General features: G+C 48.0%; 1 protein-coding gene across 3 annotated transcripts in view; it reads left to right on the top strand.

The window, feature by feature from the left end:
* Nucleotides 1-21,114, top strand: part of LOC139280864 (A disintegrin and metalloproteinase with thrombospondin motifs 20) — a 551,188-nt gene that overhangs the window by 231,327 nt on the left and 298,747 nt on the right. For all 3 annotated transcript variants that reach the window (XM_070900621.1, XM_070900622.1, XM_070900623.1), the window contains one exon: nt 4,699-4,803. In XM_070900621.1, coding sequence (XP_070756722.1) covers nt 4,699-4,803 — 105 coding nt within the window. The remainder of the gene's footprint in view (nt 1-4,698; nt 4,804-21,114) is intronic.

The raw sequence follows: 21,114 nt of genomic DNA on the forward strand, positions 1-21,114 counted from the left end.
GATGCAATTTTAGCATTGCCATGGTCGAGGTTCCCATGACTTTACCGACCTGTGCAAGACGAAGGAGAAAAGCAGCAGCCATAATGGTAGGACAATGACTTACATTTATATAGCACCTTTAACACAGTAAGACATCCCAAGGCGTTTCACAGGAGTGTTATCAAAAGATTGACACCAAGCCAAAGAAAGAGACATTAGGGCAGGTGCCTAAACGTTTGGTCAATGAGGTAGGTTTTAAGGAGCGTCTTAAAAGAGGTGGAGAGACAAAGAGATTTGGCGAGGGTATCTCAGAGCTTAAGGCCCAGACAGCTGAAGGCACGGTTCCCAATGGAGGGGTGAAGGAAATCAGGGATATGCAAGAGGCCAGAATTGGAGGAATGCAGACTTCTCGGGGTGTGGTAGGGCTGGAAGAGATTACAAAGATGGGAGGGGCACAAACTCAACTGAATGGTATCAATGGGGATTTTAACCCCCCCCCCTCCCAACAAAACATTTTCAAACACTGAGAGCCAGATTTCCCGGGCCTAGAGAAACCTGGTAGGTAAAAGCAGGTGACAAGGAGACTTTGTGCATCAGATAAGTGCCTTTACAGTACTGCTTATGGGCCAAGAGTAGCCAGGCGTGTTTCCTCCAGGCCCAACAAGCTAACCGTGTAAACCCAACCCTCCGCAATCTGTCCGACTCGCGCCCCCGTTCTCTTCTCTCCACGAACCCTGACCGCCCTCCAGGCAAACCCCAATAACCCCTCCACCCCCCCGGCGGCCACTCACACCCTCCCCCCCCCCCACTCAGCAATCCCAAACAACCTCTACCACCCATTCCCCAGCAACCACTGACCCCCCCATCCCTCCCCACTGTGATCAGTCATCTTCCGCAAACCTCCCGCGATCTCCGACCCGCTGATCTTTTCTCTGACCCCAGATCTCCGAACCCCCCAAGATTCCCGATGGCCCCGCCCACGATCCTGACCACCACCGGGAGATCACCAAGCCTCCATCTTTACCTCGTGATCTGTCATCTTCCGTAACACCCTCCACCCCCAACCCCCCCATCATCCTCACAATCCCCAATATCCTGTGATCACCAACAAACGCCCCCCCCCCCATCTATCCCCGACAATCTCCCTGTGATCTGTCATCTTCGGCGACCTCCCCCCAGCAATCACTGACCCCCCCCATGAATCACACACTAACCACCCCCTCCCCCCCGCGCAATCTCTACCCCATCCCCCCCCGCGCAATCTCTACCCGCCCCCCCACTCAATCTCTACCCCATCACCCCCCGCGCAATCTCTACCCCCTCCCCCCTTGCTCAATCTATACCCCCCCCCACAAAGCCTACTTGCGAGCTGCAGCCTTACCTGTCTGCCAGGCAGCCAAGCCTGTCAATCCGAGGCTGTTGTGCGGTGAACTTGGAAATAGTAAATCAAACACGTCCTGGAGTTAAAACTTCACGGTGTTGGGGTAAATCCGAACTTGCGCATTACCCGACCATAACTCCTCCTGCTCCGACACCACGCCCCAGTAAATATTGAGGCCACTGTTTTTGATGGAAGCAATTCTACAGCAGTAATGGGTCACAGCCTATCCTCGACTCTGGATTCTACCAGTCCGTGACAATGAAAACTATCTTGCTTTGTTACCCATAAGTAGATTCCCTGCAGCGGTAATTTCACAAGTTTTTTTTATTGTGAACGCCAAACAACTGGCCTTAGGGTCAATACATGTCTTGGAAAGAACTAATATGGACTGAGGCCCAAAACCACAGACACTTGTTCGATACATTCAAACAAATCCAAACCCAGAATGTGAGGCAGTTCAGGGCACTGTGAACCACACTTTTGCAGATGTGTTTTTTATGGAACCAACTGGGGAATTAAAAAAAATAATAATTTGGGCAAGTTTGAACACTAATATGAAAAGTTTACACTCACATTTCTATCTGGATGGGTACAGGTGCAGCTGTTGTCTGTTGGCACATCCAAAGGTGCTGTAAGGTGCTGGAGCAGTGTTTATTGAAGTGATAGGCTTGATGATGTTAATTGTAATTAAGGTGCTCTAGCCATTCATGCCACATTTCAGTAATTAAAAATGTTTTTTTACTGTGACTCTGATGCTGTTTGTGTGTAATTAATTTAACGTCTGGCGGGTGAGAGGATTTTATATTCTAATTTAAAACAGAAATTAGTTTTTTGGTTAAATAGAAGTGGTATTTTCAGGAACTGGTACTTGCAATGGTGATAGTAGTAATCCATTTTGTTTGTGACGGATTATCATCAGCAGTGTAAGAAACATAGAAACATATAAAATAGGTGCAGGAATAGGCCATTCAGCCCTTCGCGCCTGCACCACCATTCAATAAGATCATGGCTGATCATTCACCTCAGTACCCCTTTCCTGCGTTCTCTCCATACCCCTTGATTCCTTTAGCCATAAGGGCCATATCTAACTCTCACTTGACTATATCCAATGAACTGGCATCAACAACTCTCTGCAGTAGGGAATTCCACAGGTTAACAACTCTCTGAGTGAAGAAGTTTCTCCTCATCTCAGTCCTAAATGGCTTACCCTTTATCCTTAGACTATGTCCCCTAGTTCTGGATTTCCCCAACGTCGGGTACATTCTTCCTGCATCTAACCTGTCCAGTCCCGTCAGAATTTTATATGTTTCTATGAGATCCCCTCTCATCCTTCTAAACTCCAGTGAATACAGGCCCAGTCGATACAGTGTCTCCTCATATGTCAGTCCTGCCATCCCGGGAATCAGTCTGGTGAATCTTCGCTGCACTCCTCAATAGCAAAAACATCCTTCCTCAGATTAGAAGACCAAAACTGAACACAATATTCCAGGTGAGGTCTCACTAAGGCCCTGTACAACTGCAGTAAGACCTCCCTGCTCTTATACTCAAATCCCCTAGCTATGAAGGCCAACATACCATTTGCCTTTGTTTAACTGAGTCTCCGTCTGCTCTTTCAGTTTGACCTAAAAGATCGTGTGGCACAATTTGAAAAGCGCGATGTCTTCCTGGTATCCTGGCTATTATTTTCCCTCAAATTACATCATTAAAACAGAATATCTGGCCACTATTTCTTTGCTGTTTGTGGGATCTTGCTGTGCCCAAATTGACTGCTGCATTTTCCTATATTACAAGAGTGGCTACACTTCAGAAGTGCTTTATTGGCCGTGAAGCAATCCGCAGGACGTCCTGGGGTTGCGCAAGATGCTTAACAAATATTCTTTCCCCTCGTGGGAAATCTAGAACTAGAGGGCATAGTTTCAGAATAAGGGATCACCCATTTAAAACGGAGGGTCGTGAATCTTTGGAACTCTCTACCCCAGAGAGCTGTGAAGGCTGGGTCATTGAATATTTTTAAGGTGGAGATAGACAGATTTTTTAATGATAAGGGAGTCAAGGGTTATGGGGAGCAGGCAGGGAAGTGGAGTTGAGGCCAAGATCAGATCAGCCATGATCTTTTTGAATGGTGGAGCAGGCTCGAGGGGCTGTATGGCCCACTCCTGCTCCTATTTCTTATGATCTTATGGTCTTTATTTACTAGCTCCTGAAAATACCTAATATGACTGCCATACGATTTCAGTGCTCCTTGTTACTTAAACATATCGCTCAAATTCTTGTTCTGAGATGGTTTTTCTCATGCTTTTGAAAGGAAAGTAGTTGAAACAAGTAGAGCCAAATTAAAATTCAAAGTACAAAGGCAAAATGTTGCAGATGCTGGAAACCTATAAACAGAAAAATCTGTGGCGAGAGAAACAGAGTCAATGTTTCAGGTCGATGAACTTTCGTTGGAAAATTCACAATAAATATTATGCTGGCATTATGGGCAAGAGTGATATGGAACTTCTTGTGGGAGGTTTTGATGACATTTTTAAAATGAACATTAATTATTTTGTCACATGACCAGCTCCATATATTACAGGAGAATGTAACTTTGGACCAAAAATAGTTCATAAATACATTTCTTAAACTCCTAATCCCTCCAACCTTCATCCCTTGTAAGAATAGTGTATACAATCTGATGTTTTTTAATAAATTAAAAAATAAGGAAAATAGCCGAGAAATTCGATTTGGGCGGTTGTGTGAAATGGGTGGTATCAGATCGTCTGCCCATTCTATGCAGCGCCTAATATTCAGTCCCATTGCAGTCAACGGCACTGAATATCATCAAGCTCTGCGTATAACGATCTGATACCACCTGTTTCTAGGCCGAAGACTTTGCACAATATATAGGGCGGGGGTGGGGGCGAATTGCCCTCCACGCCGTTTGGGGCAGGTAATTCGAATTATTTGAAATTTGACCACCCGACGCGAGTCGGAGGGAAGAGGCAGGAAAGTCCCATCTTTAACTTTGTCACTATCTCCCAGCACTTTGGGGCGCTGTTTGAAACGGTGTCGGGGCGCGTTTTCTTCGAGAGCGAGGCGGTGTCCATCACCGATGCACTGAGCACGTCAGCGCGGCGGTGATGATGTCAGCGTGACGCAGACGTGCTGAGTCGGGCTGACGTGTGGCTACGTCCCACCCCTTCACTTAAAGGGGGAGCTTCGGCAGGTCCAGTGGCCCAGCACCCAAGAGGCGGTGACGGGCCTTATAACAAGGGAGCAATTTCGACCCTTATATTTCCGTGCTATTAAAAGTAAATGGAGAGTTACCACATTATTAAATGAACTCGTTCTCCACACAGAAACAATGTAAACGACTGTGGTGCACAAGTGCGGAAGGGGTACACAGAGGTTGCCGGACACAGCACATGCCGCTGGCTGACGGGACTGACTGTGGCCACGGAATGGTAAGCTCAAGAGTGTTGACGTACCGAAGAGGTGGGATGTCTGCACAGAGGAATTGAAGTGTTTTTATATCTGCCGCTTTGGGTCGAGGGAGACTGATGTCTGTGTGCTGCCCACCCACGATTACACCGTTACAACTGGCGGCAGAACTGTTGATTCCCATTTGAACAGGCCGCTAATGCACATTGTGGTATGAGGGAGCTGGGCTGGTTTACATTCTAGAATATAGCTTAGAGTGGAAAGTCGAGGGGTCTTGCCATCAGTTGCACTGACAGTGTGTCTAAGGGTCCACAGACTGGTTTAAATGTGCCTCTTTCGAACATGAAAATATTGTCATTGTGCTGGATGTATTCAATTTATTAAAACAAAGGTAAATGTGTTTTCAAATGCAGTGCGCCTATATTTTTTGGCTGGCGAAGTAAGGAGACAATCTGAATTGACAAAATATACAGCTTCTGCACAAAGTGTTTTTTACCCAGGAGTGTTGCGATTTAACAGTGTTGAGAGGTTCCATCACTTGTCGCCAGGAAATCAACTGAGGGTAAATGAAGAAAGGGTTTGACTTGGCACGGTTGACTTTCTGCTCAGCTGGGCTGGTCATGAAGGTGTAGACTGGGCGCAGGTGTTTGCAAAGTTAAGCGAGTGGGCCTTGTGCATGTTTTGGGCCCAATTCCCCTGTGCCCCATGGCTGCATTTTATGGGCTTGCGTTCATTTCATGCCACAGCTCCAAAATGCAAGCAGGAGTATTTTGATTAATATCTGGGGCAATTTTCCAGTCACTTCCCAGCGATTGTGCTTTTTGTGCCATTAACACCTGTTTTTATAATGGAGACAAAAGAAGCTCTGTGTATGTTGGAACTCTTAAAACGGGAACGAACCGTGCTATTGTTTTTAGTCTACAATGTTCACAGTACCTTTTCAGTGCTATGTTTGAATGACAAGTTTTCTCATTATTCCTGACATTTTTAACAATGTGTATTTTTGGAATAATTTTGGGGACGGTTTTACTTTTCATCAAATAACCCTGTTGTTAAACATTCCCTCCACTCCAAAGAAAATGCAACTAATTTGTCCCACAGGTTGCTCTGATGCTTGAAAACATTGGTGAAAGTGACAACAGGGTAGTATGTGGTGCTGTTTGGTCTGAGACAGTGACAGTGCTGTCTGTCTGACTGTCCCACAGTGACGGTGCTGACTGTCTCTCCCACAGTGACGATGCTGACTGACTGACTGTCCCACAGTGACGGTGCTGACTGACTGACTGTCCCACAGTGACGGTGCTGACTGACTGACTGTCCCACAGTGACGGTGCTGACTGACTGATTGTCCCACAGTGACAGTGCTGACTGACTGTCCCACAGAGACGGTGCTGACTGACCGACTGTCCCACAGTGACGGTGCTGACTGACTGACTGTCCACAGTGACGGTGCTGACTGACTGTCCCACAGTGACGGTGCTGACTGACCGACTGTCCCACAGTGACGGTGCTGACTGACTGTCCCACAGTGACGGTGCTGACTGACCGACTGTCCCACAGTGACGGTGCTGACTGACCGACTGTCCCACAGTGATGGTGCTGACTGACTGTCCCACAGTGACGGTGCTGACTGACCGACTGTCCCACAGTGACGGTGCTGACTGACTGACTGTCCCACAGTGACGGTGCTGACTGACTGTCCCACAGTGACGGTGCTGACTGACTGACTGTCCCACAGTGACAGTGCTGATTGACTGTCCCACAGTGACGGTGCTGACTGACTGACTGTCCCACAGTGACGGTGCTGACTGACTGATTGTCCCACAGTGACAGTGCTGACTGACTGTCGCACAGTGAGGGTGCTGACTGACTGTCCCACAGTGACGGTGCTGACTGACTGATTGTCCCACAGTGACGGTGCTGACTGACTGTCCCACAGTGACGGTGCTGACTGACTGTACCACTGTGACGGTGCTGACTGACTGATTGTCCCACAGTGACGGTGCTGACTGACTGTACCACAGTGACGGTGCTGACTGACTGATTGTCCCACAGTGACGGTGCTGACTGACTGATTGTCCCACAGTGACGGTGCTGACTGACTGACTGTCCCACAGTGACGGTGCTGACTGACTGACTGTCCCACAGTGACGGTGCTGACTGACTGTACCACAGTGACGGTGCTGACTGACTGTCCCACAGTGACAGTGCTGTCTGTCTGATTGTCCCACAGTGACGGTGCTGACTGACTGTCCCACAGTGACGGTGCTGACTGACTGATTTTCCCACAGTGACAGTGCTGACTGACTGTCCCACAGTGACGGTGCTGACTGACTGACTGTCCCACAGTGACAGTGCTGACTGACTGTCCCACAGTGACGGTGCTGACTGACTGACTGTCTCACAGTGACGGTGCTGACTGACTGACTGTCCCACAGTAACGGTGCTGACTGACTGTCCCACAGTGACGGTGCTGACTGACTGATTGTCCCACAGTGACGGTGCTGACTGACTGTCCCACAGTGACGGTGCTGACTGACTGACTGTCCCACAGTAACGGTGCTGACTGACTGTCCCACAGTGACGGTGCTGACTGACTGATTGTCCCACAGTGACGGTGCTGACTGATTGTCCCACAGTGACGGTGCTGACTGACTGTCCCACAGTGACGGTGCTGACTGACTGTACCACTGTGACGGTGCTGACTGACTGTACCACTGTGACGGTGCTGACTGACTGATTGTCCCACAGTGACGGTGCTGACTGACTGTACCACAGTGACGGTGCTGGCTGATTGTCCCACAGTGACGGTGCTGACTGACTGTCCCACAGTGACGGTGCTGACTGACTGTACCACTGTGACGGTGCTGACTGACTGATTGTCCCACAGTGACGGTGCTGACTGACTGTACCACAGTGACGGTGCTGACTGACTGATTGTCCCACAGTGACGGTGCTGACTGACTGACTGTCCCACAGTGACGGTGCTGACTGACTGATTGTCCCACAGTGACAGTGCTGACTGACTGTCCCACAGTGACGGTGCTGACTGACTGACTGTCCCACAGTGACGGTGCTGACTGACTGTACCACAGTGACGGTGCTGACTGACTGTCCCACAGTGACAGTGCTGTCTGTCTGACTGTCCCACAGTGACGGTGCTGACTGACTGTCCCACAGTGACGGTGCTGACTGACTGATTGTCCCACAGTGACAGTGCTGACTGACTGACTGTCCCACAGTGACAGTGCTGACTGACTGTCCCACAGTGACGGTACAGATTGACTGATTGTCCCACAGTGACGGTGCTGACTGACTGACTGTCTCACAGTGACGGTGCTGACTGACTGATTGTCCCACAGTGACGGTGCTGACTGACTGACTGTCCCACAGTGACGGTGCTGACTGACTGACTGTCCCACAGTGACGGTGCTGACTGACTGACTGTCCCACAGTGACGGTGCTGTCTGACTGTCCCACAGTGATGGTGCTGACTGACTGACCCACAGTGATGGTGCTGTCTGACTGTCCCACAGTGATGGTGTTGACTGACTGACTGTCCCACAGTGACGGTGCTGACTGACTGATTGTCCCACAGTGACGGTGCTGACTGACTGTCCCACTGTGACGGTGCTGACTGACTGTCCCACAGTGACGGTGCTGACTGACTGACTGTCCCACAGTGACAGTGCTGACTGACTGTCCCACAGTGACGGTGCTGACTGACTGACTGTCTCACAGTGACGGTGCTGACTGACTGTCCCACAGTGATGGTACTGACTGACTGTACCACTGTGACGGTGCTGACTGACTGTACCACAGTGACGGTGCTGACTGACTGTCCCACAGTGACAGTGCTGTCTGTCTGACTGTCCCACAGTGACGGTGCTGACTGACTGTCCCACAGTGACGGTGCTGACTGACTGACTGTCCCACAGTGACAGTGCTGACTGACTGTCCCACAGTGACGGTGCTGACTGACTGACCCACAGTGATGGTGCTGTCTGACTGTCCCACAGTGATGGTGTTGACTGACTGACTGTCCCACAGTGACGGTGCTGACTGACTGATTGTCCCACAGTGACGGTGCTGACTGACTGTACCACTGTGACGGTGCTGACTGACTGTCCCACAGTGACGGTGCTGACTGACTGACTGTCCCACAGTGACAGTGCTGACTGACTGTCCCACAGTGACGGTGCTGACTGACTGACTGTCTCACAGTGACGGTGCTGACTGACTGTCCCACAGTGATGGTACTGACTGACTGTACCACTGTGACGGTGCTGACTGACTGTACCACTGTGACGGTGCTGACTGACTGATTGTCCCACAGTGACGGTGCTGACTGACTGTACCACAGTGACGGTGCTGACTGATTGTCCCACAGTGACGGTGCTGACTGACTGTCCCACAGTGACGGTGCTGACTGACTGTACCACTGTGACGGTGCTGACTGACTGTACCACTGTGACGGTGCTGACTGACTGATTGTCCCACAGTGACGATGCTGACTGACTGTACCACAGTGACGGTGCTGACTGACTGTCCCACAGTGACGGTGCTGACTGACTGTACCACTGTGACGGTGCTGACTGACTGATTGTCCCACAGTGACGATGCTGACTGACTGTACCACAGTGACGGTGCTGACTGACTGATTGTCCCACAGTGACGGTGCTGACTGACTGACTGTTCCACAGTGACGGTGCTGACTGACTGATTGTCCCACAGTGACAGTGCTGACTGACTGTCCAACAGTGACGGTGCTGACTGACTGACTGTCCCAGAGTGACGGTGCTGACTGACTGTACCACAGTGACGGTGCTGACTGACTGTCCCACAGTGACAGTGCTGTCTGTCTGACTGTCCCACAGTGACGGTGCTGACTGACTGTCCCACAGTGACGGTGCTGACTGACTGATTGTCCCACAGTGACAGTGCTGACTGACTGTCCCACAGTGACGGTGCTGACTGACTGACTGTCCCACAGTGACAGTGCTGACTGACTGTCCCACAGTGACGGTGCTGACTGACTGACTGTCCCACAGTGACGGTGCTGACTGACTGACTGTCCCACAGTGACGGTGCTGACTGACTGACTGTCCCACAGTGACGGTGCTGTCTGACTGTCCCACAGTGATGGTGCTGACTGACTGACCCACAGTGATGGTGCTGTCTGACTGTCCCACAGTGACGGTGCTGACTGACTGATTTTCCCACAGTGACAGTGCTGACTGACTGTCCCACAGTGACGGTGCTGACTGACTGACTGTCCCACAGTGACAGTGCTGACTGACTGTCCCACAGTGACGGTGCTGACTGACTGACTGTCTCACAGTGACGGTACTGACTGACTGATTGTCCCACAGTGACGGTGCTGACTGACTGACTGTCCCACAGTGACGGTGCTGTCTGACTGTCCCACAGTGATGGTGCTGACTGACTGACTGTCCCACAGTGACGGTGCTGACTGACTGTCCCACAGTGACGGTGTTGACTGACTGACTGTCCCACAATGACGGTGCTGACTGACTGTCCCACAGTGACGTTGCTGACTGACTGACTGTCCCACAGTGACGGTGCTGACTGACTGACTGTCCCATAGTGATGGTGCTGACTGACTGACTGTCCCACAGTGACGGTGCTGATTGACTGTCCCACAGTGATGGTGCTGACTGACTGACTGTCCCATAGTAACGATGCTGACTGACTGACTGTCCCACAGTGACAGTGCTGACTGACTGACTGTCAAACAGTGACAGTGCTGTCTGACTGACTGTCCCACAGTGACGGTGCTGACTGACTGACTGTCCCACAGTGACGGTACAGATTGACTGACTGTCCCACAGTGACGGTTCTGACTGACTGACTGTCTCACAGTGACGGTGCTGACTGACTGTCCCACAGTGACGGTGCTGACTGACTGACTGTCCCACAGTGGCGGTGCTGACTGACTGACTGTCCCACAGTGACGGTACAGACTGACTGTCCCACAGTGACGGTGCTGACTGACTGATTGTCCCACAGTGACAGTGCTGACTGACTGTCGCACAGTGAGGCTGCTGACTGACTGTCCCACAGTGACGGTGCTGACTGACTGATTGTCCCACAGTGACGGTGCTGACTGACTGTCCCACAGTGACGGTGCTGACTGACTGTCCCACAGTGACGGTGCTGACTGACTGTACCACTGTGACGGTGCTGACTGACTGATTGTCCCACAGTGACGGTGTTGACTGACTGTACCACAGTGACGGTGCTGACTGACTGTCCCACAGTGACAGTGCTGTCTGTCTGACTGTCCCACAGTGACGGTGCTGACTGACTGTCCCACAGTGACGGTGCTGACTGACTGACTGTCCCACAGTGACGGTACAGATTGACTGACTGTCCCACAGTGACGGTGCTGACTGACTGACTGTCTCACAGTGATGGTGCTGACTGACTGACTGTCCCACAGTGACGGTGCTGACTGACTGACTGTCTCACAGTGACGGTGCTGACTGACTGACTGTCCCACAGTGACGGTGCTGACTGACTGACTGTCCCACAGTGATGGTGCTGACTGACTGACTGTCCCACAGTGATGGTGCTGACTGACTGACTGTCCCACAGTGGCAGTGCTGACTGACTGTCCCACAGTGACGGTGCTGATTGACTGACTGTCCCACAGTGATGGTGCTGACTGACTGACTGTCCCACAGTGACGGTACAGACTGACTGTCCCACAGTGATGGTGCTGACTGACTGACTGTCCCACAGTGACGGTACAGACTGACTGTCCCACAGTGATGGTGCTGACTGACTGACTGTCCCACAGTGATGGTGCTGACTGACTGACTGTCCCACAGTGATGGTACAGACTGACTGTCCCACAGTGATGGTGCTGACTGACTGACTGTCCCACAGTGACGGTGCTGACTGACTGACTGTCCCACCGTGATGGTGCTGACTGACTGACTGTCCCACAGTGACGGTACAGACTGACTGTCCCACAGTGATGGTGCTGACTGACTGACTGTCCCACAGTGACGGTGCTGACTGACTGACTGTCCCACAGTGATGGTGCTGACTGACTGACTGTCCCACAGTGATGGTGCTGACTGACTGACTGTCCCACAGTGATGGTACAGACTGACTGTCCCACAGTGATGGTGCTGACTGACTGACTGTCCCACAGTGACGGTGCTGACTGACTGACTGTCCCACCGTGATGGTGCTGACTGACTGACTGTCCCACAGTGACGGTACAGACTGACTGTCCCACAGTGATGGTGCTGACTGACTGACTGTCCCACAGTGACGGTGCTGACTGACTGACTGTCCCACAGTGATGGTGCTGACTGACTGACTGTCCCACAGTGACGGTACAGACTGACTGTCCCACAGTGACGGTGCTGACTGACTGACTGTCCCACAGTGACGGTGCTGACTGACTGACTGTCTCACAGTGACGGTGATGTCTGTCTGACTGTCTCACAGTGACGGTGCTGACTGACTAACTGTCCCACAGTGACGGTACAGACTGACTGTCCCACAGTGATGGTGCTGACTGACTGACTGTCCCACAGTGACGGTGATGTCTGTCTGACTGTCTCACAGTGACGGTGCTGACTGACTAACTGTCCCACAGTGACGTTACTGACTGACTGACTGACCCACAGTGACGGTGCTGACTGACTGACTGACTGTCCCACAGTGACTTTACTGAATGACTGACTGTCCCACAGTGACAGTGCTGACTGACTGACTGTCCCACAGTGACGTTACTGACTGACTGACTGTCCCACAGTGACAGTGCTGACTGACTGACTGACTGTCCCACAGTGACGGTGCTGACTGACTGTCCCACAGTAACACTGCTCTCTGTCCCACAGTGACGGTGCTGACTGTACTTGGTCAAAGAAGGAGAGAGATGCAGAAGCACAGCGAGGTTTAGGGAGGGAATTCCAGGGCTTGGCAGCTGAAATGGTGGTGCCTAGGAAATTGAGGATGCACAAGAGGCTAGAATTGGAAGAGTTGTTGGAGGGTATTAGGGCTGGAGGAGATAATAAGAATAGAGATATCAACAAGGAGTCAATGCATATAGGAGAAACAGAGAAAATTGGCGGCAAAAGAATGAAAAGTAATCTTGTCTACCAAACTTCATTGCAGGTATTTTTTACATTTCTAACCACGCAACACAGAACTCAGTTGTTGTTTTAAAAACTGCATTGCTGTCTCACTGCACGAGGTCATAGGACATTGTTTGAAATGTTATAATGTCCCCCCCCACCGGCTGCCTAAAATAGCCTGTAAGGCCCAAAGACCACTGGAGTCTGTAAAATGGACCAGTTCACTGAAATTCACAAAGCCCAGTGACTGGCACATAGCAGCCACAGTTACATCACTGTGAGATTGTGTAAGCAGGGCTTGTTCTGTTGCGGTTCTGTGACCACCATGAAAGCATTTCAACAGGCACTGAGGTGTCTCGAAGATAAAAAAATACTGAACTAAATATTTCTGTAGAGTGAACTTCAAAAGGATAGAGACACCTAACAGCTCCCATCATAGACTGTCTTTGTAAATTGATGTTAGCTTTTCCAACTGTTGATGGGTTGATTTTTTTTTTACCTTTTTTCTTTGAAATACGAGTCAAAGAATGAATAGGGTATATGTTACTGGCTCAGCTGGCTGCAGGACTCTTTAATGTGGATGTGTGGAGTTCACACTGCTTTATTCAGCTACATTTTCATTATCTGTCAAGGTGTCTATCTTTGATTCTCATCATTTGTTAGTTTACACGTAATATCTGACTGCGTTATTCATTTCAGACATTGGTTGTTAATCTTCAGGTTAATTAGCAACAAGTGCCGGTTTCTCAATGGCAGGGTTACCGGCCCATTATAAGAAGCACTTTTTTTTAAAAAAGGAAATATTTTTACATTTACAAGTAAAATAAATAACAATCCCCTGATTTAAAGCTCAAAACTTTGACCGCGCCTGACTGAGAAAAGCGTCTGCATTAAAACCTCAGTCAAACTGAAGCCGTCATTATCGATTGCGCACCATGTATTTCATGGTTATTAAAGTGGAGGGCTGATCTTGTGCATTGTGGTGGCTTGTTTAATTATGTAGTCACCAGTGCAGAAGCATTTTCTCACTAATTCTATTTAAAGATTTAGGTGCTGCAGGGGTAACTAATTGGCTTGCATTGTTGGTGTGTACTTGAATGGAATCTCTGGTATAGATTTCTTTCATTTACATACCTACAAGGCAACATAAAACATCTTCACTTTAGTCCACTTAAGTGGGTATCTTTTTAAGTATTCCGGTTTTTTTCTTCACCAGGTGCTAGAATGTCCTCCCATTCATCTGTATTAGGGGATGTTTTGTAAGGTAACAAGTAATCTTTTCACGGTGTAATTTTGCAATGCACACCTCTGTTCCAACAAGTACAAATGTTAATATATTCAACTATCTGCGAGAACTTCGCTTAGCCAGTGTCAATACCTGTATCCAAATCTCTAAGCGCTTTAAGCAACCCCACACAAGGTGATTCAGTGTTTTGCCAGGTACAGGTTCCGTATTACAGCATACACAACAAGGCCCTCGGCAAGAGTTGTCCCAAAGAGTTCCCATTTCTCTCGGAACCATCTCGAAGGATAAATTGGACATATTTTTGGGGACCTTTGCCCATTACGAGTGCCTGTCAGAAATTCAGGAGCAGAGCTCAGTCGGCGTATTGCTCTCCGTGTCAATATTCCCAACTTTACTGCAGGTCTTCAGCACTTCACCACCGTGTAAATTAAAAAGGAGGAGGCATGCTATACTTGCAAATAATTATTAAATATAGGCGGGACAGTAAATTAAGCTAGGCTCTTTTGGATAAAATTCACTATTGCTGCCTGAAATAGTTTAAGCATAGGTTAAGTATACATGCCAAGTACGATCTTGACTATTTTTTTTAAGTGCAGTGTTTTGTGGGTGCAGTCCTAGTTACACATGTGGGTGTAACTTTAACACCATTCCAATTGATATTGTAGCACGGGATGCGACTTTTGCAGTGGTGATTAATATACTGAAGTTTATAATAGTTGTGATAATCTTTGTACTGGTAAAATCATTGGCCTCCTTATATTCAGTAAAAGCATTAATTTTGAAGATTAACCAGTACCAATATCATTTGTAGGTTGTATTTTAATTCCAAAAAAAAATGAATGATTAAAGCAATTAATTGGAAATAGTAATCTGAACCTCTTATTGTAGTAAGTGATGCTGATACATTTTACGATCAGGAGTTGCCCTTTTAAAATCCAATAAGGAATTCAGGAGAAACTTCTTTACTCAGCGAGTGGGGAGAATCTGGAACCCGCTAACACATAGATGCATTAAAGAGAAGCTACATTTCATAGAATTACATGGAATATACAGCACAGAAATAGGCCATTCGGCCCAACTAGTCTGTGCTAGTGTTTTTACTCCACATGAGTCTCTGAAGTGTATGGAAGGGCGGGTATCACTACTGCTCTGTAGTCACTGTCTCCTTAAAATCCTGCAAATTCATTTGAAAGCAACTTATCCTCATCTCTGGGGGACTGCCTAAGCAGAAGAAGACACGAGTCTCCACCTGTTCCATCAGCCTCATCCCACCCTTTCAGCATATCTTTCTGTTCCCTTTTCTCTCGTGGACTCGTCTAGTACATGAAGGAGAAAGGAACAGAAGGCTATGTTAATGGGGTTAGATTAAGTAGGATGGGAGGAGGTTCATGTGGAGCATAAGCCTCAGCATACACATGTTGGGCCGAATGGCCTTTTTCTGTGTTGTGTAATTCGATGTAAAGCTGTGTTTGAAACTGCACTTATTGTATAAACTGCTGGGTATGTTACTGCTTCCTGAATATTCAGTGACCTGCAATGTGTGGGTGTAACTTTAACACCATTCCAATTGATATTTTAGCACGGGATGTGACTTTTCCAGTGGTGACTAATACACTGAATTTATAATAGTTGTGATAATCTTTGTACTGGTAAAATCATTGGCCTCCTTATATTCAGTAAAAGCATCAATTTGCATCCATGATCTACAGGTTCCCAAAACTCAGTCATGCTTTTCTTCTGTAGTCTTGTTAAGTCTGGTCAGTAATAGATTGTCATCATAGGCAGTCCCTCGAAATCGAAGAAGATTTGCTTCCACTCTAAAAGTGAGTTCTAAGGTGACTGAACAGTCCAATGCAGGAATTACAGTCTCTGTTACAGGTGGGACAGACAGTGGTTGAAGGAAAGGGTGGGTGGGACTGGTTTGCTGCACGCTCCTTCTGCTGCCTGCGCTTGTTTTCTGCATGCTCTCGGCGACGAGACTGTGTAGCATCTTCATTAGCTACTTTTGTTTTATTTCAACTCACAATCTATCATTTCCGGCCCTTTCCCCAATCTTTAATTACTTTAAATCCTCACTGCTGTTACGTTGTATGTTTTCGGTGAGACGGTGGATTAGTCTGTGCTGACGTCTCCACTTTGAGTATCGTTCCAACTGCAGCCACCAGCTCACAGTTGCTCACTTTACCCACAACTGGAACATTCCTACTTGTCAACTGCCTCGATGCCAGTTTGATTCCAGCTTCAGTGAACTGGAAGAGAAGAAGTAATTGCAGCTGGCCAGGAGCATCACTGTATCTATTGAGGTTATTGTACATTGGGTTATATATTGGTTGAATTATTATGCATCTTATTTATATACTGCTCATCTGTTGTGCCGTGTCTTCTGTTGCCTGTGCCCCAAGCTCTGGAACTCCCTTCCTCAACCTCTCTGCCTCTCTACCTCTCTTTCCACCTTCAAGACACTCCTTAAAACCTACCTCTTTGACTAAGCTTTTGGTCACCTGCGCTAATTTCTACTTATGCAGCTCAATGTCAAACTTTTAAAATTTCATAATACTCCTGTAAACGCCTTGGGACGTTTCACTACGTTAAAGGTGCTATATAAATACAAGTTGTTGCTGCTTCTAGGAGCGCATTTGAACACATTTCTGTTGGCACAATTACAACAACTTCTAAACGTGGTTGCGTGCTTGAAGTTGTGCACTATTTTTTGTTAGCAGGGAATGGGGAGTTTGTGGCTGGGCAGGTGCAGCTAGTAACCCTCTTATCTTGTTGCAGGTGTTGTGGGTTTGGCTCCTTGTTCTTGCTGCTTTCTCTGATAAAGTGTCAGATATTGACAATAACTTGGCAAATGTTTTCTAACACTAACATGATCACTAGAGTTCTGGTAATTACAATGTTCTCTTCAACCACTTGTTGTTGAAAGCTGGCATTTTCTTCTCCAAATGAAAAAGCCCAGATTTCCAGTTCAGCCTGATAGCCAGCCACTGCCGACAACTGTGATGAGGTGGACTTCCCTTAACGCAAGATTTAATGTAATATTTTTCAATGTGCTCTGTTTAACAGGATGAGAATTATTGTGATGCATGTAAAGCCCTGTTTAAGCTTCAAACAGTAACATTTCATTTTTCATACAAAATGCTCAGGCTGGATAATATAGTGTGAATTTAAAGTGGAACTCTCTTAGCTGCCTTCAGAACAGAACTCTTTTGGTTTTGTGTGGAGGAAGTGAAATAAATACATACTATCTAGAGGTAGCTGTTAGTTCAAAAGGGATATGTCTGGTTTTGGCTAATGTTACTGCTTGTAATGAGAATCTAATCAGATTAAGTTTGTTTGACGAGTACCTGAAATTATTCAAATATCTGCCTGTTGAGGAATGATGAGTGTTCAAGAAACATGAGGGGGGTGGGGGGGGGGGGGCGGTGCGGGGGAGAGGGACGGGTGGCAGGCGGCAGGGAGAGAGAGAATCCAAATTGTAACAATTCTTAGTTTAAAATGGCTAGAGAATTATATCATGCCTCGTCAGTCAAGGCTCAATGATAGCATTGTTACCTCTGAGTTTGAAGGTCATGAGATCAAGCCCCACTCCAAAGATTTGAGCACATGATGTAGGCTGGCACTCCAGTGTAGTACTGAGGGAGTGCTGCACTGTTGGCGATGCCCCCTTTCAAATGACACATTAAACTGAGGCCCTATCTGCCCTCTCAGATACACATAGAAAATCGCATGGCACTATTCGACGAAGAGCAGAGGAGTTCTCCCACTATCCTAGCCAACATTTATCCCTCAACCAACATTACTAAATGTCATTTATCTTATTGCTGCTTATTCGGACTGTGCTGTGTGCAAATTGGCTGCTGCGTTTCCCTCGGTTACATGAGTGACTACACTTCAAAAGCAATTTACTGTATTTGAAGTGCTTGGGGATGTCCTGAAGTTGTGAAAAGCCCGATGTAAATGCAAAATCTTTCTTCCTTCTTTGTCCCGTGAAGGCTGTTTATCAGTGTGAAATTTAATCTGCCAAGTGTCTGTTCAATTGCATAACCCAATTTAAATCCTTTTGCAAATCTATTGATCCATCCCCTGTCTTTCCTGCTCTCCCTATTTTAGTTGAGGCTAGGACAACTGTGATTTCAGCAGCTTAAAGATGTGACCATGGCAACGGCTGTCGCTCTGTAGCTTCCAAGCTAGAGTTGGGAATGGCAATCTGTTGGAATGTAACAAAGCTAATTTTTTAAGTAAAGATTCTTTTGAAGAATTTCAAAGGCCTCATTGAAGATGTCACTTTTGAAATACTTTGCAAGGAAGCTATCTCAGTGACCTGTTGGAAGCTATTTTTGAAGATCAGATCTGCTTCTGGCTTTCAGCTCAGGAACACCTTGCTCTTTTAATGTTTCTGAATAAAACAGCAAGACCAATCTTACGAGTATGCGCTGCCAAAGGGGAACCTGATCTATCCCCATCCCCCCATATTGAGAAATTGGAAATGATTTTGAAAGAGCATCGATTAGACTATTTTTCATAAAAATGCAAACTAAGTTGTAATGTATTTGCTTCATGGGTTCTTTGCTTAAGAATTCATAGCAATACATTGCTATTAGGAACTAGTTGGTTTATTAGCAAAACGTTTAACAATCACACTACACATTACCAGTTCATCCACCAGGCTCACAACCACTTGCCTCGTCATGGATCCCCTGAACCCAACTGGCCGGGGTTTTATTGATTCTTGTGAACATCACGTGACTGGCCAAGCCACTCCCAACTCAACAGCTCTACAACTATTTTGTTGTAAACATTAATCAAGTGCCCTCTGATTAAACGGGGAGGCAAACTCCAAAAACTTTTCAAGTGCCCTCTTGTTTTGTTGGGGGTTTTTTGAGGGCACCAAAACACAAATTATACAAGTGCTCCCTGGCTAAAAGGGGTGGGGGGGAGGGGTGCGCACTAAATCCGACAAACTTAAACAAATTAAACTTTAGACATGGTTCAAATTAAAATTTGCTTGACGGGGGTGATGATGCACTCAAATCCCTCCGGTGCCCACCTCTTGCAGAAGGCCGCGAGCGTACCGATGGACACCGCGTGCTCCATCTCCAGAGACACCCTGGCTCAGATGTAACCGCGGAAGAGAGGCAGGCAGTCGAGCTGAACGACCCCCTTGACCGCCCGCTGCCTGGACTGGCTGATGGCCCCTTTGGCCATGCCCAGGATTAGTCCTATGAGGAGGCCCTCTGACCTGTCCGCTCCCCTCCACAGAGAGTGCCTAAAGATCAGGAATGTGGGACTGAAGTGCAACCAGAATTTGAGGAACAGCCCCTTCAGGTATTGGAAGAGGGGCTGCAACCTCGCACATTCAACATACACATGAAACACGGACTCCTCTAGACCACAGAAATTGCAGACGTCCTGGAAGCCCGTGAACCGACTTAAAAACTTATTGCACGGGACTGCTCCGTGCAACATCCACCAGGCCAAGTCCCCAATAAATAGAGGGAGGACTCCCGGGTAGAGAGCACTCCATTGGGGACCACCGCCTCCTCCGTACGGCAAGATGGTAACAACAACAGCTCTACAACTATTTTTGTGTAATCAATTAATCAAATGCATTCTGATTAAAGGGGGGGGGGGGACACACTAAACATTTTCAAACAAGTGCCCCCTTGTTTTATTGAGGGCACTGAAACATAAATTATACAAGTGCCCCCTGGCTAAAAGGGGGAGGGGGGGGTTGCGGGGCACTAAAACCGGCAAATTAAACAAATTAAACTTTAGACATTTCAAATCAAATTAAAATTTGGTTGCCGGGGGTGATAATGCACTTCAGTCCTTCCGGTGCCCACCTCTCGCGGAAGGCCGCGAGCGAACCGGTGGACACTGTGTGCTCCATCTCCAGGGACACCCTGGCTCGGATGTAACCGCGGAAGAGAGGCAGGCAGTCGGGCTGAATGACCCCCTTGACCGGCCGCTGCCTGGACTGGCTGATGGCCCCCTTGGCCATGCCCAGGAGCAGTACTACGAGGAGGCTTTCCGACCTGCCCGCTCCCCTCCGCACAGGGTGCCCAAAGATCTGGAGTGTGGGACTGAAATGCAGCCAGAATTTGAGGAGCCGCCCCTTCAGGTATTGGAAGAGGGGCTGCAACCTCGCACACTCAACATACACATGAAACACAGATTCCTCTAGACTGCAGAAATTACAGGCAGCCTGGGAGCCCGTGAACCGACTTAAAAACCTATTGCTCAGGACTGCTCCGTGCAATACCCTCCAGGCCAAGTTCCCAATAATAGAGGGAGGACTCCCACGTAGAGAGCACTCCATTAGGGACCCCCGCCTCATCCGGGCAACAAGATGGTGACAACAACAGCTCTATAACTGTTTTGTTATATAACAAATAATCAAGTGCCCCCTGATTAAAAGGAGGCAGGGGTGAGTGGGGGAGGGGGGGTGGGGGCACACTCCAAAAACTTTTCAAATGCCCTTTTTTTTGTGTTTTTTTTTAGGGAACTAAAAACACAAGTTATAAAAGTGCCCCCTGGCTAAAAAGGGGGGGGGGGAGCACTAAAACTGGCAAATTAAACAAATTAACATTTAGACTTCAAATCAAATTAAAATTTGGTTGCCGGGGGTGATGATGGACTCCAGTCCCTCTGGCGCCCACCTCTCAACAGCTCTACAACTCTTTTGGGGGGAGAACAAAATAAACGTTAGATCAAGTGCCCCCCAATCTGGGGGACACTCCAGACACTTAACTGCACCTTTTTTTAATAAATGTTTTTTTTGGGTTTTTTTTGGTTTTTTTGTGGGTTTTTTGTGATTTTTTGGGGGCATTAAAACCATATATTTTACAAGTGCCCTCTATAAAAGGGGAGGGGGACACTAAAACCGGCATTTAAAACAAATTAAACTTAAAAATATATAAAATCAAATTAAAATTTGGTTGCCGGGGGTGATGATGCACTTCAGTCCC

The sequence above is a fragment of the Pristiophorus japonicus genome, chromosome 15, assembly GCF_044704955.1.
Source record: "Pristiophorus japonicus isolate sPriJap1 chromosome 15, sPriJap1.hap1, whole genome shotgun sequence".
NCBI lineage: Eukaryota > Metazoa > Chordata > Chondrichthyes > Pristiophoridae > Pristiophorus > Pristiophorus japonicus.